The sequence below is a fragment of the Melospiza melodia genome, chromosome 24 (genome assembly GCF_035770615.1).
Source record: "Melospiza melodia melodia isolate bMelMel2 chromosome 24, bMelMel2.pri, whole genome shotgun sequence".
In the NCBI taxonomy this organism is placed as follows: Eukaryota; Metazoa; Chordata; class Aves; order Passeriformes; family Passerellidae; genus Melospiza; species Melospiza melodia.
Genome location: NC_086217.1, coordinates 6173475 through 6198423, shown reverse-complemented (window position 1 = coordinate 6198423; position 24949 = coordinate 6173475). Strand labels below are relative to the sequence as shown.

The following is a 24949-nucleotide window of genomic DNA, read 5'->3' as shown; positions in this document are numbered from 1 at the left end:
AAATGCTTACTCCTCCAAAATCTCACTGATTGATGTTTATCTAAACAATAAATTGTTCTTAACTTAAAAATAGTCCCATCCCTTCATTTCTAGCAGTGACAGTGATGCCTTCCCACATATGTGAATTGTGAGGTTCGCTGCTGTCTTCTAGAAATATTTAGAAAGTAGGAGCTTATAATAATTCTGTAAAATAAATAATGTTGTATTCTTGATGTTGTCTACTTAGAAAGGCACTTTGTGAAGGAATCCATGTGATGGTTGTTTTTGTCTGGATTAGACCTCAGGCCAACAGGGCTTGCTTATATAACAAGAGTTGATTTTTATAAACTGAAAGAGGCAAAGAGCCCAAACACATAATAGAGAGGAGAAAATGCAGCTAGAGGGACTGCTGTTCAAAACACAGAAAATTGGTTTCTTGACCACATGAAAATCTTTAAAATGCAATTAAAAAGTAAACTATTTCACTGAGATGCCATAAAATCTGACAATTTCAATGTCTTTAACACCTAAGTAAAACACATTCTAAATCACTTCAGTCTCTTTAATATCTCAAACAATGGCTCTAGAAGAAATCAGTGTGTTTTAAATTGAGGAATACACAAAGTGTGCATATGTGCTGTCTGCTGTTTCCAGTGGCTGCTGAAGAAATCCATTGCAGTAAAAGTCTATATAAGCAAACTTCACATTTGGGTAAAAAACACCTTTTAAAACTGCAGATAAATTATTTTAAAATAGATCAAACATTTACAGTTTATTAATATATCACTGAAATATACAACTTGGTATTCATTAAATAGGTAACAGAGATAGAACTGTAAAAGAAATACTTTTTTAAAGTGCCAGAAATAGGTTCTTGAACTAGTGCTAGTCAATGAATTTATCTGTTCTTTGCAATAAAGGAGTATAAATGCCACAGGTTGCATGGCTAAACCTTTGTAGCCTGATAAATAATCAGAAAAGCATTGCTAAGTTATGGAAGTGGAATCATAGAATATTTACAAACTTGATTGCATTTCATAGGTCTCTGGATGAGTTTGGATGTGAGAAATGAAACTTTCCCATGGCTTTTGTTAAATGGAGGAAGAAGGGCTTCACAATACTCTTGGTGCTGTCACAATCCCATGTTTTCATCCATTTTGGGTCCCCTGGGAGGAAGGTGGAGGCAGCACTCACCACTGTTTTGTCATTAAGGACACGTGTAGGGCAAACCAGAAGTCACAGTGGCTTGTGTCAAAAAAAAAAAAAAGAAAAAAAAGGTAACAAAAATTCTATCAGAACATTTCATTTGGGCACATTCCATGGAAGTGTTTTGGGTTTTCATCTCATAATGACATATCCAGCAGTAAACTTTAAGATGATGCTCAAAAATGCAAGGAAAAGGCTTGGTTCTTCCCAACTTTGTTTTTTTGTTATATATATATATATATATATATATATATATATATATGTATATATATATATGTATATGTATATATGTATATGCATGTATATATAAATATATATATGCATATATATATAGATGCATATATATATGTATGTGTGTGTGTGTGTTTGGTCTGATTTGTTCTAAAATTGGGATGGATTTCTTGAGATGGGCTATGATTTCAGTCTGTGAAGGAAGGAGACTTCCACACACATCTCTCTGTTCATGAGCCACTCCTATGAAAAAGGAAAATTGATTTCTCATGACGTGACTCAAGCCAGTCCCATATGGGTGAAGCTGACAGCATGTGTCTCCAGAGCCTGCTGATTTCCAGAGCTCATCCTGCTTCCTTGGTGTATGCTATGGAAACGTCAGCTCAAAGCAAAAACTCTCCATCCAGAAGACCTCTTCTCCCAGGCACACAGCTTAGCAACCTCCATTAATAAATCACATTTTTCTCAGCCCAAGACAACTGGAACACCTGGGACATCAACTGCTCCATCCCAGAGCCCTGCACAGCTGCAGCTGAGAGATGAACGCTTCTTTTCCTGCTGGCAGCTGCTGTCCCAGGGGAAATCTCCCTAAATCTCACTTTCCTCAAAGACTTCCTCGGTGGTCTCTGCAGTGGTGACCTCTCCCTCGCTGCTGTCAGACATGCTCATCTGGGGAGGGCCTGCCTTGGCCCCTGGGCTCTGCCTCTTCTGCAGCTGCAGCTCCCAGGGCTTGCTCACCTCCAGGCACAAGTGGTGCCTGCTGCCGAGGTGCTGCTTTTTCCTTTTCTGGGAACATTTCCTGAGGTATTTGATGTTTTCCCCCAGAAAGCAGAGCTTGCAGCCCAAGGGATCTGCCAGCAGGAAACGGGACCACTGTTTCTGCAGCTCTGCTTTCACCTGAGGAGAGGAGAAAATAATCATTGGTAATGGCATGTGAGCACCTGGAGTTCCCTGACACAAACAGCAGGTATAAAATGAGAGGAGTTGTGAAGTGCTGAGCTTCCTGCCCCTTTGGGGTTTTGCAGGAGTGACTAGGGGGGTAGGATGGTCAGGATGGATGGACAGGGAGATCTCTGAAGCCAGGGCTTGGAAATTGTGGTTTATTGCAAAGGGACAAGTGCAGGGCTCTGCTGGGAGCTGCCAGCCACAGCTCAGAGCAGAAAAGAGAGGTAAAGAGAGTGGAAAAGAGGTTGGGAGAGTGATGTTCCCATTGCAATACCGTAAATCTTCTTCTGTGTTGAATATTCTAATTCTCACGAACCAATCTAGTACAAGATACAAATCCTATAGCATTTCCATACAGCCTATAAGAATCATTACATTGCCACACTGTGTTACCCTAAAAAGCCCTACAAACTCCTCTTTGGGACCCTTCTGCCAAGCTGTAGGGTCTGCTCTGACCCTTGGGCCTGTCTGCAAGCAGAGGGTGTTGTTCCATCAAAAGGGGATCACCTTCAGCTGGCCACACCATTGTTTTCCAGTTGTTCAGTAACTGAGGGATCTCAAAGCTTGCTTTCATTTCAATCTCTCCTATAGTTTCTATATTCTCAAAATCTTTTGCCAGGCAATCATATTTATAAGGCTTTCCTGTTCCGTCTTCCCCAATAGGGTTTATCTTGCACCTGGTGCTTGTAGGGTGGGAACAGATTTGTTTGCTAAATCAATCTGAAGAGTCCAACCTCTTCACCCTGACTTAGGAAGGTTTTTCCTCTGCAAATGTGATGTGTGTGAGCAGTGGCAGTCTGCACCTGGGCTAAATGTCAAGGAGAACAGGCAGATTCAGCTTAGAAAACATTTAAAACTAACTGAGATAGAATAATTTTCCAAGGTAGCTTGAGTCAGGCTGAGAGAGCTGGGGTTGTTCAGCCTGGGGAAGATTCTTTAGATTCTTTAGTGCCCCTTCCAGGGCCTACAGAGGGCATGTAAAAAGCTGAGAGACATTTTTACATGTGCAAATAGTGATAGGACAAGGGGGGGCAATGGTTTTAAACTACAACAAGACAGAATATTTTGCATTTGAGTCCAAACCTGTGCTAGGTCTTGCTGTTCTCTTCACTCAAAACAATTTTACAGCTCAAAAGAATGCACACATGCTCTCAATAAGCAGAGCTGGTCAGTGTGTTCATCCTTCTGGGTGTCATTAATGCATTTTACACTAATTCATTTTACTAAAATATACTAAAATGAACTAAAAGCATTTTACTAAAATGAACTAAAAGCTTCTCTCACAGCATTGTCTTACCTCTCCATTAGCAAAGCAATAGAGAACTGCTACCAAAAAACCCTGTAAGAGAAAAAGAGTCAGAGCAAAAATCAATGTGCAGGAAATACCTGAGGCTCTAATTTAAAGGTGACAATAATGTTAAAACCATAAATTTCAACAGTGCTCCTTAATGTTCAAAAAGGAAACTAGTTGTTACATTTATTTATTTCTTATTAATTAATGAAGTACCCAGTCACTTGTTTTTGGGCACTTCCTTGGCAAGTGCAAGGCACATTTTGTGCAGATGCTGAAGAATATAAATTGTATATATATTTATATATATATTTATTTATATTTATATTCATTTATGTAAATATATAAATATATAATAATAGATATATAATTAAAATATATATTTATATATTTTAAATATATATAAATTTAAATATTTATTTATATTTTTATATATTGTATAATATATATTATATATACTTTATAGAAATATATATTTACATATATGCATATATATGTATATATAAAATTATACATATGTTTATTTATAATACATATTATTTATATAATTTGATTTTTTTATATATATATGTGTAAAATATAATATATTTACAGATTACAAACCCCAGTTTTATCTTCATTTTGCTACCACAGAATATTGGGGGTTTTCCCAAATTGCTGTTATACTGCGACTGCTGCTATTTCCACGTGGTAAAATAAAAAAAATGCAGCTTGGTTTATCATACTATTATCTCTATGCTTGTTTGGGTTTGTGAATTATTCTACTGAGAGCTCATTTCGGTTCATTTTACAAATTATTTCTATATTAAGTGATTAGTGTTAGCTCAAAGTTCAGCTATATTGTGATGGCCATTTGGAATAGCTGTTTTTTCTTTGAAACTGATTGAGATAAACACCTTAAAAAACCCCACAGATACAACTTGTTTTAAACCAAAATCCCAAAATTATAATTTCCATTTGCCTGTCTCTGTCTGGGTTTGGTCTCAGGCTAAAGCAGCTTACAGGCTGCATCTCAGCCCCACAGAGATGCAGATTTATTCCCCCTGCTTCAGGAAATTCCCTTTTTTGGTTGTCTAAAGGCATCTGTGACACGGGTTCTGATTAAGAGAATAAATACTCTGAGTCCAAGGCAATATTTATATCACAGCTACAAAAGCTGACAGCATTTGATTGTTCCCACACTCACTTTTTTCCAGAAATATTTCTGCTTTGCTCAGACAAAAGTTTAAAAAGAAATCCACATACACAGAAGCTTCAACATTTTTCATTTTACCTAAAATTAACCAACAGCATTCTGAGCCTGCTGTTAATTTTCCAGCAGTCCTGAATTATTTGGAGTCATTAATTCCTTCAGCATATGTGCAGTTTATCTGCCACACCAGTGGAAATGGGGACAGGAGAAACAGCAAACAAAATTGCTTTTTCATGTATTTTATTTCTATCAATTTTCACCTGGGTTAATGTAGGAAGATATAGTTAATTAGAGTTAATAATAGGTGATATTAATAGGTGTTAATAATAGCTGATATTAGTTAATGGGCATATTAATGATAATGGGTGATATTAATGATAATAAGTTACTATAGAGTTAAAAATAGGTGTTATTAATAGGTGATAATAATAGGTGATATTAGTTAATAATAGGTGATATTAACGATAATAGGTGATTATAGAGTTAATAGCTGATATTAATAGGTGATATTTATGTTTTATATATATATATCACATAAATATATAATGTAGTCTCATCTAATATTTAAATATTAAAATATTAAAATATATTAAATACAAATTTACCAGCTTAAAAAGCAACTTTTTATGCAGAACTTCTCCTGCTCCTGGAGGCAGTTCTCTTTTTTGGGGGGTATAGAAAGTTCCTGACTCTGCTGGGTGGTTTGGGGCTTTTTGTTATGGGTACAAACTGTAAATTTGGCCTCACAGGCACCACAAGCAGAAAGAGGATTTAAATTAAACTCCTGAGCCTGGTGAGAAAGGCAGGGGCTCAGCTGCCTGTGAGGCTCCCTGGGCTGATTTCAGTTTGAAATCCTCTGGGAATCTCCTTTGCTGCTGCAGGGTCAGAGCAGGAGTGACAAGCGCTGTAAAATCCCCCCCAGAAGGAGGAAAACTTCACTGATTATTTATATTTGATGTTCACTTCATTAAATCCTGGTTTCTTTAATGCTGACTCGTTTTTCTCCCAGTAAATTGATTTTCACACTTAGAAAGCTTCCCAGTGTGTTGTGACTTCTCAAACACCCTTTTTCAGAATTATCCCAGTGTGAATGAAAATTATATTAATGATAATGGGTGAAATTAATGATAATAAGTGATTATAGAGTTAAAGAGAATCAGAAATTCAGAATAAATGCTCATTAGCAGAAACACCAATAAGAAAGGAGAGATGCACACCTAAGCCTCAAATTTGCTCTTCAGTTTTAATGACAATTGGAATGTGATAAATTACTCATCAAATAACTGGGTTCTCTCCACCAGAAACCAGTGGTTTTTTTCCAGAGGGAAACAATTTCCATGCACAAGGGAGCCAAGATGTTTAGATTTCCCCATTTCCTAAAGCAAAGCAGCATCCTACCTACAACAGAACTCTTATTTAGAATTTAATTTTGTGCTCCTTGAAAATGTTTTGAGTTAAACCTTCAGCTGAGATCCCGGGGATAATTGTTTTTCTTTAACAAAACAGTTTAACTGCCTTTTTAAACTACTGAGAAGATTTACAGACTAAACAAATGTAATTGGGTACAGTTTATGTGCTTTTTGGCTAATCCCTTCATAAATAATGCTGCAGCTAAAAAAGAGAATCTGCAATAAACATTGGCTGAGATCTCTGGGTATTTTTTAATGGAGCTTTGCTTCTAAAGCATGACATGCTGCCAAGCTCATGCATGTTTCTCTAAAAGGAATGAAGTTTGTGTTCTTTAGCAAGGATAAGTAAGCTGGTTTATATATCAGATTTCTTTGTAGAAGCCAGTAAATAAAATCTTCACTTAAAATGATTCTGCACTTTTAAAATAACATCTAGGCACTGCAACCTCTCCAAGTAAGGATATTTCTAACCAAGGAACTTATACTCCAACATTAAGGTCCCTTCCAACCCAAATAATACTGGGATTTTGTGAACACCATGTCAGCAGGCTCCTCGGGGCTGTGGCTCTCCAGGAATTCTCTGCTGTCACTGGGACATTTTTCCCCTCAAGCTGTGGTGTAAATTTTAAATTTCAGCCTCAATAACAGTGCCAGAACACTGATGCATACATACACCAGAGCACAGGTGCATACATGCAAAGGGAAAAACCCAGGATTATGACAAATTGTGGGGAAAGTGCAGCACAAAAAGGCTCAGATGGCCTCAGGCTGCCGAAGAGGGCAGCGGTGTCAGAGCAGTGAATTGCTGAGGAGCAGCCACTGGAGCCACAGAGATTCCTGGGCCTTGCAGCAAATGAAGATTTGGAAATCGCTGTCCTGGCAGGGCAGGGAGATGTGGGGACAGGACAACTTTAGCAGGTTCATTAGCAGTCTCTCAAAAATTCATTATTTAGCAGGGCTGCAGCCCTCCAGACAGACAGATAGAGATGTCTGTGCCAGTGCCCAGTGCTTGGCAAACTGGAGATGGTTCCATGAGGCACAGCCTGTGCATGGGTGGCCATCTGAGAATCACCCTGAGCTCCAGACCAGCTCACCCTGGGGTCGGGGCTCCTTGGAACTCTGTTGGGTTATGGAATGTGGCTCCTTCGCCCCAGTGCTGCAGCTGAGATCCACAGCCACGCTCCCTCCCTCTCCTCAGCTTCCTCCTGCTCCCACCAAACCAAGGCAGGGGGGTCACGGACATGTTTCATGAAAAATCCTTGTGCTAGGATTTTTCTCCTGAGAAGCTGAGAATCTTCAGGAACAAAATGTAAACATTGATTATCTGCTGCTGCGGAATGCAACAGGTGCATCTGGGATTGGTCCCATGGGGTTGTTTTTAATTAATGGCCAATCACAGTCAGCTGTCTTGGACTCGCTGGTCAGTCACAAGATTTTATTCTCATTCCTTTCTATTCCTTTCAAGCCTTCTGATGAAATCCTTTCTTCTATTCTTTTAGTATAGTTTTAATATATAATTTTCTTTGGATATAATAAATATAATAAAATAGTAAATCAGCCTTCTGAAACATGGAGTCAGATCCTCATCTCTTCCCTCATCCTGGGACCTCTGCAAACATCACCACACAGGGGGACTGAAGAGGAGCCAAGTGCCTGAACACTGTAAAACACCCCTGACTGGGTGGGTGAGAAACTTCTTTTCCACCTGCAGATGCTGCTCCATTTTTCCGTTCCATCCTGTGAGGGCTTTGACAAATTTTCTCCTAAATCTAACTAAAAATAGATGCAGGTGTACAGAACTTTTGTGAGCCTGCACCTGGCAGGTGAACAAACATCACTGAGGAAAATGGAGCCCAAACCTTGTATTACATTCTCATGGTTATAATTTTGGCTGGGAGTGTTTTAAATGAACCATTTTAATCCTATTTTCAGGGGTCTGATGAGCTTTTACCTACTACCAGAGAACACCTATTTTTTTAATGTCAAACTCCTTTTTTTGGTATTTGGGACTATCATATTTATTTATGAATGTTTTATCTTGTTACTGCAACAGTGTATTTAGAGATATTGTAGCTTGGGATATAATATTGAATCCAAATTCACTGTAACTGTGGTGAGCAGCAAATGCAGATGGATCTATGAACCAAAAAAGCAATATTTGCAAAACACAAAAAAAAATTAAAACACTAAAACAAATATTTTCAAAACACAAAAACCAATATTTTCAGGACTTACATGAAATGAGCTCATTGTCAGCTGAATGAAAAGTCTTATATGTCTTGAAAGTCCTTCCACCTGTTCATCAGTGATGAAGGTAAACACAAATTCGTGGATCCCCAACAATGGAATCAGCACAAGTGTAGATCTTGCCAATCTTAAAAAGAAAATGTTTGATTATTGTATTTTTTTAACATCCTTGGAGCCAAAAATCAAAAGCTCAGAGACAAAGAAATCAATCCAAAATCATGCCCTCAGTATTCTGACTTTGAAATGGTAGTAGAAGTTTTGTGATTTTGGTAATAATGTAGGCATAAATCTGTGGACAGTCTAGTTAAAAGGCTTCTGTAAATGAAATGTATTCCATGGCACATCCTGGCCAGAATAAAATAATTCTGATTCTCTATCAGGCCAGAAACATAGTGCTAGAGGGTTTTTCTTTTTCTTCCCAAATTTTGGTGACAAAGGGAAAGATGTGTCACAGCAGCAGAGGCACAGGAGTAACAGGAGACACTTGAGGGCAGAGATCTCAGAAAGAAAAAAGAAAAACTTTGTAAAAATGCCCCCAAAACTCAGCACAGGTGCTGAGCTGCCTTTGCTCCCAGATATGGAAATGTCTGTGGAGCCTATTCAGAATATCTATTCAGAGTATTCAGAATATCTATTCACAATATAGCCATTTCCCATATCCTGGTGGTGGTGGGTACATCTTTAGGGGAAGCTGACAAGTTTTTGATGTGACAAAATGTTTAAAAAGGGGCCAGGACTTTGGAGGAATAGACCCTCTGTTAACAAAGTGACCAAATTATTCTTTGTCTACTTAAAAAGAACCAAAAAGCTCAAAAATTGCTCTCCTCATTTTCATTAAAAGACACCTCATAAAACCTTGAAAACTTCACCTCAGACCTAGAGTTACCCAATTGCTCAGAGGCCAAAAACGTCCCACCTAAGTAATTCACTAGAAAAAGAAGAGAACAAAAGAAATAATCACTTTTGTAAAGTGGTTTAACAAAAACCTCTTACCCCTGGCTCAGTTTTTCCTCTTAAAAAGTTTTGTTATTTTGCCTTTTATTAAACTTTTTCTGTTTCCAACACTACCTCAAAAACCATCCTACTAATTTTATACTGTTCACAGTAGCTAAGCTATCTCAAGTGTGATAAATTCAATAAGAGCTCATAAGACCTAACTCAAGAAAAAGCTGTCAGGACTTCTGTGTCATTTGTTACACACCTGTATTTGTAGTCATGGAAGGTCATTTGCTGAGCTTTCAGTTTGGAAATCAGCATTCTGAGGATTTTTAAGAAGATGACAAAGTTAACCTTGAAGGAAAACACATATGGTTTACTTAGAGTGAATGTTATTACACTCATTCAGTTAACAACTAAATAAATGTATAATTGATATTAATCACCTGCAAAATTTGCCAACAAATAACTGGAATGCAGCTGGGCTGAAGTTTGAATACAAGCAGGTTATTGTCACATAATAAATATGCAAAATTGAGTAACTTTGCATTGCCTTATTCAGCCTGGCATAGAATTTGATACATAGTCTTCCACTACAAAATCACATTTCATGCTTTTAACACAGAACCCTGCTTCAACATTTTCTGAACAAAACTTTATCCCTTCTGTCATATTATGTGAAAATTGAAATATTATGAAATTACTGAAATATGAAATACGAATTATTGAAATATAAAATATTATTTTGATATTTCTGTGGTAGGAAACTGTGCCTTATTTGTTCCAAAATTTTGAAGGACAAAAATGGCACTAATTACAAAGACCAAAGAAGGGAAAATAATACAGGTTATATAATTCTTACTGCAATGGAAAACAACATTGGTCCTCGGATGATCCACCAGATCCCCATGTGTTCATTTGTTCCCCAGCACCTGGAGAATAACTTTTTATTTTAGTATAATTTATATTTTAGTATATATATTTTAGTACAATTATTTTGATAGGGAAAAAAATAAGTTAGAATGCCCACATAACTTGTCCATTTATTTCAAAAGGAACTTGGTGAAGTTCAACATTTTCAGGTGGCCCCCAGAAGAAATGGAATAAAGCTAGGAAGAGTTTCACCAACAGCTCTAAAGATCTTTTCACATCAATGTTGATAAAGGTTTCCCTGGACCATAAACTTCACAACTATCCATCAAACTCAGTCCTTGACTCCACAAAACATAACACCAAACCTTCAGAATGGAAAAAATACTACTTGAATTATCTATCTGAAACTGGAGACTGGAAATGAATGAACTGGGAATTGTGACCATGCTTCTTGATCTGATAAAAAATGTGCATGCAGTTTCCTTGCAGCTGTCTCTTTTTCTCCTGCTTTACCCCTCTGATTTGTCCTATTTCTTCCTGCTAATTAGCCTGAGGTTCTGTAAGATCTTGGCTTGTCATTTAGAATTTATCTGACTCTGTAAGACCATAATTACGGCTTGGATGTTGCTTATTATCCATGTTGGCATTGCAAATAAAATTCTCTAGAAACCACAAAGAATAAAGGGAGAACAAAAGATTCCATACATAAAGCACAAATGTGAAAAATGTGTATTTTATGATTGGCTTTTTGCAAATATTAAAATGGATATTATATGTGTTATGTTAGAAAGGGATGCTGCATTAATTTTCTTAAGTAGTGTGTTAAATATAGTTTTGGGTTAAAACCTGAAGAGCTGTCAGGATTCAGAGGAAGAAGCTGACACTGACCAGACAGAATCCTGTATTTGAATGCAATTTATGCATCACGTGTGAGGTGTATGAATATGCAACAGGCTGTTGCTTTTAAGGGTTAATCCTCTGTTAATGTGTGTCTTTCTTGGGCTTATTTTGCCCAGAAAGAGAGACCCAGACCATCTGTAACTCTTTGTTTCTATTGTCTCATATTATCCTAAATCCTAATTGTCCAAATTTTTATTGCTCTAATTATATTACTCTTTTTATAACCACTTTATTACTATTAAACTTCTAAAATTCTAAAAACAAGTGATTGGCATTTTTCACAAAAAAGTTTATGGGCTGTCACCAAGAGCATCACTCAGAGCAGGAACTGCTGCTTGCTGGTTCAAGTTTCTGTCCCTGATGCCCTCAGCAAATATCACTATCAGGTTTGGCCATGAGCTTCCATTAAAAATTACTTTTTTTTTTTCTTTAAAAAGTGGCAGTGGATATGAAATAAACTCAAAGTGTAGGTGGTCGATTTCCTTTGTAGTGTAGATTTCTTTTTCCAAGGAAAGCACTGGTCTCCTCTCCTTACTGACAGGTTAGTAAGGCTACAAGGTGTGAGTTGTTTTGCTTAAGTGGCTGTTTCTAAATATTAAAATTAATTAATTTTTTCTTCCTATTCATTTAAAAGAAATTTCTTACAATCAGGATTTCATCTTGATTACCCCAACTTTTATCAAAAAAAATTTCAGCATCCAAAGCTCAGCTTACAAACACCTCAACACTTGATGCTGTAGGGAAAACTCCCAAAACTGTGACTGTTATGACCACTAGAAGCACAAATTAAAACATTTCAGCTATGAATTAAAACATTTCCTATGGACTGAGGCAAAATATCCAGTTTCCTCATGTAAATGGATGAACATTTCAGCAACAGTGAAAGTTCATTTTACTCCTTGCTAAACGCATAAGGAAATCTGAAATTGCTAAATGCATAAGGAAATCTGAGAATTGCCAGTAGTTTTTTTTAATAAATTTTTTAAAGTTTTTTTTAATGTAAAAGTACTAAAGGGAACCTTGAAAGTGTAACAAATATCCATAGGTGCTGTATAATCTGATAATTCGCTGGTCAGTTTTTCTGTCAGGTACAGCCAAGCAAACAAAGTCAGGATTACAAAGAACAATTTATTTAATAACTTACCCAGTGTTCTCCAGTTTGGATCTGCTTATTCCCCATGGGCCCACAAACAGGATTGGAACAACTGAAAAGAAAAGAAGAATCTATTCCAGCCAAGCTTCTAGAAGTAGATTTTTTTCATTCCTTTACAAAATATCCTCCACTGACTCAGCAAAGGAAAACAAAATCAGAGCTTGGAGCAGTTGTGGACTCACCCCATCCTATGACAATGTACGTCTGCAGCAGCCTCCTCTCAGAGAGCACCACAGTTATCAACAGCGTGTGCAGATAAATCCCTTCCACCAGCAGCCAGAAGTAATTCGCCCCAACAAAGTAATGCATGAAAAATTGGGCAGTCCTGCAGATGATTACAATCTGTAGGGATTGTAAAATAATAATTAAAATAATATTTATCTTTAATTATCTTGCAGATAATTTTCCTTGTTGACATGGGTAAGCTCTATTCCTACAACAACATAGAGGAATAATAAATATTATAATATTTATAAATATTCTATTATTATAATATTTATAAATATTTATTTATTTTAATATATAAAAACTAGATAATGCATATAGCTAATATATACTTATTAGAAATAGAATATATAAAATAATTATTAATATAATATATCTATTATATAGTTATATAATATATAATGTATATATTATAATATATAGATATACTATATAATTATGTACATAATATATATAATTATTATAATATATTATTATAATACACTTTATTATAATATATATCTACTGTAATGTGTTATTAGATATATAAGATATATAATGAATATTATAATATATAGATATATCTATATAATATACAGCCATAGATATATGTAATCTGTGCCAAATAAAACCACAGATTTCTTTCTAAAGGCTACAAGGTGTGAGATGCTTTGCTTAAGTGGCTGTTTCTAAATATTACAATCAATTAATTTGTTCATCCCATTCATTGAAAAGAAATCTCTTACATCAGGATTTCATCTTGATTACCCCAACTTTTATCAACAAAATTGCAACAAAAGCTCAGCTTACAAACACCTCAACACTTGATGCTGTAGGGAAAATTCCAAAACTATAACTGCTATGAGCACTAGAAGCAGACATTTATTATCAGCCATGAATTGACACATTACCTCAGGACTGAGGTATAAAATCCATCCACTTTCATCATTTGGTCTTTTTGAGTAAATACTGTTGTACACAGAGTCTTTAATAAGAACTGCTGCAGCACGCAAGATAAAGGATGCAAATAAATTCATATGGATGTAGTTTCTTGTGCAGTGAAGTTTTCTGGGGGAGAAAAAAATAATTCATGAATCCTCCAGAATATGTGTAATTTGCAGAAAAAAAAATTTAAAAAAAACAATAACCCAGCAAAACAACTGTTGCATTCATATTGTTGCCATCCATGGATTCTGCTTAGAAATCACATTTTTATTGCTCCTTGGAAAAATACAAATTATTTCCATGGGACCAACAGAATGGTTTGGGTTGGAAAGGATCTAAGAGCCCATCTCATTCCATCCCCCTGCCATGGGCAAGGACATCTTCCACTAGATCAGGATGGGCAGTTTGTGTGGATGACCTCACAGTAAAGATTTTTTGCCTAACACCTAATTTAAATCTACCATCTTCAGCTTAAAGCCATTCCCCTTGTCCTATCACTCCATGCCCTTTTCCAAAGCTCATCCCAAGCTTTTTTGTAGCCCCTTCAGTTACTGGAACACTGGAAACTAAATGATAATTTATCATTCATAACTAAACAATAACTTCAATTTCATAAGAAATATAATATGAGTACAGGGCTCTGTACATTTAAAATGCATGTGAATTTTTACTCACCTGAGCAAAGAAAGTATAAGCAGAGCTAATACCAGTGAGATGAGAGAAAAGTAATATCCTATTGTGTATAACAGCTGTAATGTGGTGAGCAGTTTGTGTTCTTCTTCCTGGGAACAAAGAAGGGAAATGTGTTATGTAGGCAAGGGGGACAGGGCAGAAACAGCTCAGGAACTTTGGAGTCACATTTTTGAATAAAGGGAGAGGCAGGCTTCTCTTTTGGATCTACTCTGTGGGGTTTTCTTGCAAAAAACAGGTCCATTCTAGGAATTTATTTCTGCTGGATCACATTCCTACTTTGTCCTATGTAACTATAAAAAATATATATTGACAAAGTCAATATTCTTTCAAGGAGCCAGGGCAGGATTTGGATCCCTACTCAGGTTACTAATTGTTGTGGTTATTAATTGTTGTGGTGCTGTCAGGGTTTTTGGGATGAGATGAGAGATGAGAATTGACTCAAAGTTCTCAGAAGGTTGATTTATTATCATATCATATCATATTGATATAGTAAAACTATACTAAGAAAGAGAAAGGAGACATCAGAATGTTAGACATGAATGATAATAAAAACTCATGACAGACTCATAGTCTGACACAGCTGGCTGGGATTTGTCATTAATTAAAAACAATTAACATGGAACCAATCAAAGATGCACCTGTTGGTAAGCAACCTCCAAACCACATTCCAAGCAACCAGATAATCATTGTTTCCATTTCTTTTCTGAGGTTTCTCAGCTTCTCAGGAGAAAACTCATGGCAAAGGGATTTTTCAGAAAATATAACAATAACACTCCCTGCACTGCCTTTTGAAATCAGCGTGTGACAAAGACACTTGCACCCTGAGTTTCTCTTTAAATCCAAAGGCTTTCCCAGACTATTCCCAGGTTTCTCCTGCACAAACACCATTTGTAGCACAAATCAGAGATAACTGAACCTGTGTGTGTGGCCTGGACTCAGCCACTGCCCAGCTGTGTCTGACAATGCTGGGAGCCAGCTCTGCCTGGAGCTATTCAAACAGACTGACTTCTGTTTTGAGTTCAAGGTAAAATAATAATTATTAAATTAGAGCTGTCTTGAATGTCTTTGAACGACAGATGAGACCTCAGAGGAGGAAGGGAACTACTCATACTGATAGATTATTATAAACATCCTGAGTTGGAAGGTACCCACAAAGATTGTTGAAGCCCAGCTCCTGGCCCTGCACAAATTTCCTTTCAATTTGCCTAATTTAACATCTATTTTTCCTATTTTTTCCATTTTAACTGCTTATGTCTGCCTCTCAACTCTTCCAACTTCCAGCCCAAGGAAAGCATCTCTGAAGGGGCAATGAGATACAGGATATGTGGCTTTCATAATCCACATTTGGCCTACAGAGCTTTTCTTGGAACCTGTGTCTTTTCCTCAGTGATTTTGCTGTTTTTCTTCTTCTACTAAAAGTCCTTCAGAACTAGGACTTTAGCACTGTCTTCCTGCCAGCAGTTTTCTCTAATAATTCCAATTATTAGAGAAATAAAACGAAATTACTGTTGAAGGGGGTGAAAGAGCCCAGTGTGGGTGCAGGAGATTCCAAGCTGTTGGTCACTGCTCCATGGAAACATTCCAGCAGGTAAAAACCTTGCAGAAATCTCAAGTTATCACTTTGGCTATTTCAATTTTGCCACAACAAAGCACATCAAACCAAGATGATTCCTCTGATGTATGAAGATACTGGCTTTGGGTGATTTCCAACAGCTTGGGGGGTTTCAATTAAATAAAACAGACAAATTGCCCATATTATTCAATTAAATGAAACAAATGGAATAAAATTTATTCAATTAAATAGAACAAAACAAGCCCACATTTAGTGCTGGTAGGAAAGCTGGTTAAAGCTTTCAAAGAAATTGTCTGCTGTCACACAAGATGAAATAATACCAAATGTGCTGATCCAAAATGGTCAACAAACTTTGGAAAACACTCAGAACTTATGAATATTTATTACATTTGCACAAATAAACTGAAAGTTTGGAAGTTCATGTATTTACCATATAAAGAGCTTAGTAAAGATGTAGTAATACACAGAGATACTAAACTAATAATGTTTGATAACCCATCAGTAAAGCAGTGTTATTGATAAAGTAAGAAAAGCCCTCCGTATTAAAAAGTAAAAACCAATGGTGATAGTGCTTACCTAAGAGACTTAATTCTGAATTCCATGGCAAAAGAAGTTTGGCTGACAAAGCCCAGCCCCTGGCCTGACACAATGTGAGAAATACAGGAAGGATGCCATTGGATGAGGGTGAATCCTGCAGCCTCTACCCAACTTTGAAATACCAATTAACAGCTCATTAAATGCTGAAAGGCTCAGGAGGGGAGCTGAGCTCTCCGATTTTCACAGACCAGTGTGATTTGGGAAGATGCTGGCATGTTGCTTGCTTGACAAGTTGCAGTGTTTTTCTATTTTATTAGCAGAAAATCAGCCCATGTGAACTCTGGACTCTGAGCAGAAAATAACTTGTGCCATCTAAAGCAGGAATCCCCTTCTTTAATATCTTCTGCTTCTTACAAATAAAATAACAGCTTTCCATCTGGTAATTTAAATGAAATCTGAAGATGCTTTGCAGGTATTAAATGGAAATGTTTTGTCAGTTACTCAAGAAAGGATTAGGAAGATTAAAGTTTTCAGCTGTAATATAAAACATACTTACATTTTTTTGGAAATGATTTTTCTCAGAACATTCTGAACTATCCCGCCAAATGTCTGTGGAATTTTCCTTTGTTTGCCAAATCCCTTCATCCAAGCAGACTCTGTATACATGTCCTACACTTCCTGAAAGTAAACAGAGTTTCAGTTTGAAAGGTCAAAATAGAGATTTCATTTTTCATACATGTTTGAAACATTTCTACCTCCACAATCGACTCTACACCACCCATGCTCAAAAAAAAGCATAAAACTAATTTTTTTTTTATCTTTGTCAATATATATATTTTATATTTACATAGGACAAAGTAGGAATGTAATCCAGCAGAAATAAATTCCCAGGATGTACCTGTTTTTTATAAGAAAACCCACACAGTACATCCAAAAGAGGAGCCTGCAGACATCTCCCTTTATTCATTTTTCCTTAAAGCTCGTGAATGGGTAATTCATTGACCAGGTTTGTGCAGTCAAAACTGCACAAGGACGTGATCAGGGAATGATCTTTCTCTGTAAAATCTGATGTTGCTGATATTTCATTTCTGTGCACCTTCAGCAGGTGGGTGAACTGATGAACTTTTCTTGGTTTTCACTGCATTTTCCCAATTAAACTAATTGCAAATTTGCCCACAGCATCAGAGGAATGGTGTAGGGAGCCTGGTTGGTGTTTGTTTGGTGTTGTCCTCAACAGCTGCCATCCATTCATTTCTCATCAGACCTGAGCCTTTTCAACCATTTTTGAGTTGAAATTGTTCAAGGGTGATAGCAACAACCAAAATTTCTTGTTTTGCTCAGCTCAGAACTCAGAGAATTGCTTTGTTGTGATGGAGCAGGAGCTCTGTATGAATACAAGACGCTGGAAAAAACCTTAAACCATCCATGAAATGTGACCAGAAATCTTCCTTTTGTAGGAATTCAGACAGAAAAAGAAAAAAAGTCTCCATTCCATGCAGGCAATATGCTTTTGTTTATTATGAAGAGCTGGGTTTGTCCTAAGTGGTTGGCAGAAGCAGCTTGGGAGATTAGATAGGAACTTCATGCTTAGTAGCATAAAAAAGGATATTATTAATTACATCAAAATATATTCTATCAAAAATATTATTATCTAATATATTTAATATATAATATAAAAACCATATTTTAGTGTCACTTTCCCATTACCATTTTCCAGCCATGGCAAATATGAAGGACAAGGAACAGAGACATTTCCTGGGGGTGAGTAAGGCCAGCAAACAAACTGATCAAATGTCCCATTGCAATGTACTCCTGGGGAGAGAAGCAAACAAAAGTTTGACAAAAAGTTGTGCAGACAACGAGCAATCATGGAAACCACTCTGTGCTGCTCCAGGGAACCTGAGAGCTGCTCCAGAGTAATGAGATATTGCAGATAAATATTGTGTATGAGATAAGTTTATTGCTTATAATCACAAGCAGGGTGTGCAGATTCCTCCTGAGGGACAGCTCCAAACTCTGCCCTGTGACAGGGACAGACATACAGCAAGACAATATTTGCATATTCATCATTCTTAATAAATTTCGTCGTTGCTTAATTCCTTACCACTATCTACAGATGATTCCCGCAGCATTTTCAAGCATTCCTGTTTGTATTTGTTCCATCCAGTCGTGGTTTTTTCCAGCAGAGAACCTTTGGCCTGGGAGTGAAAATACTGTACATGAGAAAAATCAGTTAGAACCTTTTAGTCCTTAATGACAGGTTGCTTTCCATTACAAGAAATTCTGCTCTGAAATGAGAAATGAGGAGAGGAGAGTGGAGGAAAAAATGATAGGTTAAAAAAGTCTTTAACACATGTTGGTTGTCCTGATGTTGTCTGAGATATATAACCAGACCTATATATGGCTGTGAACTTCACCTTTGTTCCTTTAAACCTATGGGATTTTTTATTTTAATGAAGAAAAATCATATTTATTTACTTTCAAAACAAGAACAGGGTTCTGGTGTCTAGCTCTTAGGCAGGCTCACTATTTCATGCATGTTTTTACTGTCGTCTGCTCAAATACCCTGCTTTCAGTCTCTCATCTCATTTCCAGACACCCACTTCAGGCTTGAGGGAAGCAGAAAAACTAAAATCATTCTTCCATGGATGGGCTTGCAAGATAAGGAGAGAACATTTACAGCAGCCATGAGAAAGGAATGCATGTTTCCAAAATAAAAAAAAATAAGCATCTTGACATTTCCCTCCTGCAGGCCCCCAAATCCTGGGAGCCAGGGGAGATTCCTCAGACACTGGTGGGTCAGTGAACCCCGTCTGGAGAGGCAGAGCCCTGGGGATGACGCATTTGTGACAGAGCTGCTGGGCTGCAGGAAGAACACTCCAGTTTCTGATAAACAAATGTGTTAAACGGCCAAAAAATGCAGAGGGAACCTCACTGTGGCTACCTGGCAGCTTGTTGGGTTCCATTCCTGGAGAGGAGGAATGATCATGGAAGTGAGGAACTCAGTGATGCACAGCTATGGGGGAGTTCCTGAGCTGAGGAACAGTGATGCACACTCATGGGGAAGTTCTGGAAGTGAGGAACTCAGTGATACACAGCCATGGGGAAGTTCTGCAGCTGTGATACACAGCAATGGAATGTTCCTCTGAGCTGAGGAACAGTGATGCACAGCCATGGGAATTTCTGGAAGTGAGGAACTAAGTGATGCACACTCATGGGGAAGTTCTGGAAGTGAGGAACTCAGTGATACACAGCAATGGGGAAGTTCTGCAGCTGTGGAACAGTGATACACAGCTATGGGGAAGTTCCTGAGCTGAGGAACAGTGATGCACAGCCATGGGAATGTTCTGGAAGTGAGGAACTCAGTGGTGCACACTCATGGGGAAGTTCTGGAAGCGAGGAACTCAGTGATGCACAGCCATGGGAATGTTCCTGAGCTGAGGAACTCAGTGATGAACACTCATGGGAATGTTCTGGAAGTGAGGAACTCAGTGATGAACACTCATGGGGAAGTTCTGGAAGTGAGGAACTCAGTGATGCACAACCATGGGAATGTTCCTGAGCTGAGGAACTCAGTGATACACAGCTATGGGGAAGTTCTGGAGCTGAGGAACTCAGTGATGCACAGCCATGGGGAAGTTCACCCAACAAGAGTGAGGAGCAGGTTAGGTGTAAATGACAGTTCCACATCACTTCCTGATGGAATTGTCCATTTCTTTAAATCTGAAGGCTCAGTCACAGCCAATATCTGGTCACTATTGGTGTAAATACTTGTGAGATAAATTTGTTTTGGTGGTCACATAGCCAATATCTGGTCACTCTTCATATAAATACTTGTGAGATAAATTTGTTTTGGTCACATAGCCAATACCTGATCAGTCTTGATGTAAAGACTTGTGACATAAATTTGTTTTGGTTACATAACCAATGCCTGGTCACTATTGATGTAAATATTTGTGAGACAAATTTGGTTTTTGTCACATAGCTAATGCCTGGTCATTATTGATATAAATATTTGCAAGATAAATCTGTTTTGGTCACACAGCCAATACCTAATGACTATTGATGTAAAGACTTGTGAGATAAATTTGTTATGGTCACATAGCCAATGCCTGGTCACTATTGGTGTAAATATTTGTGAGATAAATTTGTTTTGGTCACACAGCCTTTGGCTGCACTCTGACAGATCCAACTATTGTATTTGTGGGGTTCCCTGATGAAGGCAGGAATGATGAATCTGACTCCATGTTCTCAGAAGGTCAATTTATTGTTTTATGATATTATATTATATTAAAGAATACTGCACTAAACTATACTAAAGAGTACTTCTTTACAGAAGGCTAAAAAGATAATAATGAAAACTCTCTCTCCAGAGTCCTGACACAGCTTGGCCCTGACTGGCCAAAGGGTGAAAACAACTCACACCAGAATCCAATGGAACAATCACCTGTGGGTAAACAATCTCCAAACACATTCCAAAGGAGCACAACACAGGAGAAGCAAATCAGATAATTATTGTTTTCCTTTTCCTCTGAGGCTTTTCAGCTTCCCAGCAGCAAAATCCTGGGTGAAGGGACTTTTCCAGAGAATGTGAATGCCACCCCCAACAAATACCTCAAATACCACAACACAGGTTGTGATTACAAATCCCAGGGAAGTTCTATGATGATCCAAGTTTTGGGTTAGGTACAGTGCAAATTCCATGGTAGAAACACAAACTTCTATGGACATTTCCCATGATCTCAACCAGTGGAAACACGCAGCCCTTGATCTGTGGTGCATTTCAGTTGCATTTGGCCACTGCTTTTAAACAGGGAAAATTAAACTCCCATGTCTAAGACAGAAGCTCAGAAAGTCCATGGTGTTTTGCCCTGCACTGGGCATCATTTCAGGTTGTCTGAAGTTTTTATGGTAAAAAAGGAACTGCCTCACCCAGCCAGCCTGGCCCCTGCTTGCCCTGAAGTTCACCCATGAGGAAATTTAATCAAAACTCCTTGGAAGTGTCTGGATATTTACTGAGATTGCACCAGGAAGACCCCACTCTTTAGACATTTGTTGGATGCAGAAGAAAATGCTGCCTGAAGCTTTCATTTAGGAAATGGATTATATCTGGTTCCAGACCGGTTTGAATTTAAGTTTTTCATAACTGACCACAGTACAGTCAGAATTTCACCTTTTAAATTTTTTATACCAAGCTGGCAGTGAAATGAAATGTTTGTTTATTCAGGCTATGCTCTTATGGACAGAAAAAAGCCCCTTCAATTTAGGCATAAACTAAAAATAAAAGCTGAAAAATATTTATTCATTCTTTCAGCCCTGATCCAGGTTCAGTCTGATGGATATTTTTCCTATCTATAGAGGTTTTTGCTAGAAAATACAGATATAGTGTATTCATGTATTTGATATAGTGTATTTCTGTATTTATGAAAATACAGATACAGTGTATTTATATATTTTTAGTATTTCTGTATTTATGAAAATACAGATATGGTGTATTTATATATTTTAACATATTTATGGCTATTATTCTTTTAAATGTTTCTTCCTTATGAAATAAAATAAAATATAAGGAAATACAGCACATATTTCTTTAAAGAAATTGCAAGAACCACTATGAAAAATTAATTCACTGTGATTAGTCTAGCAAAGTTTTGATTTCACAGAAGAATTTGGAGATTTTTTCTCAGCATTGATGGAACTAATGCTTTGTCTGAGGTGTCTCACAAATCTGAGTTGTTTCAGTCCTATAAAAAGAAGCTCTATGCAGAGAAGCTTTAGATTTGAATTATACAAAAATATTAGGAATATTTTCTTTAAAAATATATATATTTTTCTCCTGGTAATTTTTTCTTTATAAAAATATTAGAAACACAAATATTGGCTCTACAGCACACACAGCAGCAAACCTACTTTCTCAGAAACCCAAGAAAATGGAGATTAAGGGGGTAGAAATACCTTTTTACTTTCAGTTTATTGTCCTAATGCACATACACTTCATAAAAATGTACTCTATATATATCTGTGAATTTTATTCAATTGAATTAAAACTTACCAAGTATCAGTAATTTTTAAAAAAAATTATTCAAATCAAGATTGATAATAATAAATAAATAGGAATTATAAAAAGCTACATGAAAATTTCCTTGAAGTGACATTTTCTCATTAAGTACCTAAACCCCTCCTATTCATAAGGTAAGTAAGAAGTGTTTATAATTTTGTAAAGATTTAGGGGGAAAATAAAAATAAAAAAAAATAAAAATAAAAAATAAAATAAAAATAAAAATAAAAGTAAAAATGTTTAGTGGATCTGTACAAGAAATAAAGGCAGAAATCCTATACAGATTTATTTGCTTTCTGCATGAAGGTGAGGTGCAGAACAAAACCAGACAGATTTCACAAATTGGAGATTCAATGCTCACAAGTCAGTGCCAGAAACAAATCAAAGCTGGGTTTAGAGCAGAGAAAAAACAGCAGAAAATAAATGTAATTCATAACAGTATTTTTATCTGGTAGGAAAACGGAAAACCAAATATAGTTCAATGCTGATCAATAATGGTATGAAAAGTGATTGTGCAAATGGTTGTAAACATAATTTATTCACTGCATGAATGAGGATTAATAGAATAAAATGGTAATAAATGACTTAGAGAGAGTTCTGATATAAAACTCTACAGCTTTGCAGCCATTATTTCCCGTGGCTAATTAGCAATAAAAATTAATTGTTATGTTGGAAGGATCTTTGGTACAAAGCTGCTTTTTTGTTTGTGACAGTTAAAATGCTCCGTGCTAGAACTCCCTTCTCTTGAATTTATTAATTATTGAATTAGCTTACCTGTTTCACAAGGAACAAGACCATGAGAGAGCTGGCAGAGGTTGGAGCTATCCTGGACCAGAGTCCCATGCTGGAACAGAGAGCAAGAAGCGTCACCATCCCTTTCGGGTAGATTTGTCCCCAATATGCTGCTATTTCACTCTAAAGATCAATTATATTAATTAAAACATAAAAAATAGAAGTAAAAGTGTCTTGTTTTATGAATCCCAGTGTTACATGAACGCTCCTTCCAACAAGTGAGGAAGTGTGCTGAAGTGTTTAGCTTTGCTAGACTCCAACTCCGCTTTGGGTTTTCTGATTAAAGGCAGAGAGAGCTCAGTCTAAACTTCACAAACTCTGCTTACTGCAGCTCCTCCATTGGCCAATAAGGAGGCAGAAAACTATTAAAACATTAAAGGGCTGATCCTGTCCCTTGAAGCACCACAGGAATTTTGCCAGTGATTTTTCCAGAATGCAATCCAGCTCCACAAAAACACAAATACATACACACATACATACATATTTATATATCTAAATTCATTTCATATTTATATTTATATTTATAGTTATAGTTATATTTATAGTTATTCTATATTTATATATTTATATTTATATGTGTAGTTATATTTATATATTTACATGTATGTTTATACATATATTTATACATATCTCTATATATGTGTATATTTATCCATATATATTTATACACATATATATTTATTTTATATTTATATTTACATTTAATATTTTTATATATTTATATATTTGTACGTATCTATTTATACATATCTATATATGTCTATTTTAAATATATTTTTATAAATATTTATATACATATATATTTATACACACCTCATGAAACTAATAAATGATACCTTAAAAAAACTTTGTGTAGGAAACTTGCTCACTCTGGTTGTCTGTCAGAAAACAGCTCACTAAAAGTTGGTTTTATGCTTTTTGATCATATTTTGTCAAATGTGCACACCCAGTGCAGGATCAATGACAATCTAAATGCGACAAAAAGAAAATGCTCCCAGTAGTGAAGTTTTACTACAATTCTTGTGATGTTCAATGTTTTCTTCAAAGCTGCAGCTGCCAGGTGGGTCGTGGCTGTCTTGGTGTTACCTGCACATATTCTGTTTACCCACCTCTCAAATTTATTCAGCAAAAATCACTGCATTTAACACTTTGTTTGAAGGAAGGTCCAGCAAACCTATTTGCTCCTCTGTTATTCTCTTTCTTTTTTTTTTTCACAGTTTAAATAGAACTAACCAATAAATTTATCCTATTTCTCCAATTAAACAGAGCCTTTCTTGCCTGAAAAAATTGATTTGAAAGTTGTGGTACCAGCATTGCTAGGGAATGAGCAAAACCTGTCTCTGTGAAACATCTCAGACTCAGGTGTCATCCAGAAGGCATCAGTGGTTTCACAGGTCTCAAAATACATTTAATTACAGCCATATGCAGATTAGTCACAGGAACAGAAACAGAGATCAGGGTTTAATCCTTAGAAGGATTTCCCTCCCTCCTGCTCTCACATTTGCTCCCACTCCTGTTCTCACATGTGCTACACCCTTGAGAAAATGCAGGGAGACAAAGGAAATTTTCTAATTTTAGGAAAAAATAACACCTGACTGGAGCTACAGCTGCATTTTGGGTTGTGAGATTTGCTCTGCCTTTGCAGACCAGACCTGCTTGGTCTTGCACTCTGTAAGCTGAGCTTTTCATGGCAACCTGCAGCAGGCATTGATCCTGTCATCCTTGAGTTTCATCTGCTTCTCCAGCTCTGACATCTTTGGGTAGAGAGTTGTCTTGAAAATCCAA

The 24949-nt window shown here is 36.7% G+C and overlaps 1 protein-coding gene across 1 annotated transcript; it reads right to left on the bottom strand.

Annotated features, from left to right (window-relative positions):
* Positions 1 to 1555: 1555 nt before the first annotated feature.
* On the bottom strand, positions 1556 to 23262 carry GLP2R (glucagon like peptide 2 receptor). Its single transcript, XM_063175598.1, has 13 exons — positions 23147 to 23262; positions 18419 to 18527; positions 18022 to 18126; positions 16871 to 16992; positions 14187 to 14293; positions 13478 to 13634; positions 12545 to 12704; positions 12354 to 12414; positions 10299 to 10368; positions 9702 to 9790; positions 8489 to 8627; positions 3659 to 3700; positions 1556 to 2313 (listed from the first exon to the last, which is right to left on the bottom strand). The coding sequence occupies exons 1-13, from the start codon at positions 23243 to 23245 to the stop codon at positions 2005 to 2007; spliced, it is 1569 nt and encodes a 522-aa protein (XP_063031668.1). The 5' UTR covers positions 23246 to 23262; the 3' UTR covers positions 1556 to 2004.
* Between the last annotated feature and the right edge of the window lie 1687 nt (positions 23263 to 24949).

Coding starts and splice junctions, on each gene's coding strand:
- GLP2R (XM_063175598.1), bottom strand. CDS start 23,245: ATGGTGACGCTTCTTGCTCTCTGTTCCAGCATGGGACTCTGGTCCAGG. Junction 13,635..14,186: donor CTTATACTTTCTTTGCTCAG/GTGAGTAAAAAT, acceptor TTTCTCCCCCAG/AAAACTTCACTGCACAAGAA. Junction 8,628..9,701: donor TTCCATGACTACAAATACAG/GTGTGTAACAAA, acceptor TTTCTTTTTAAG/ATTGGCAAGATCTACACTTG.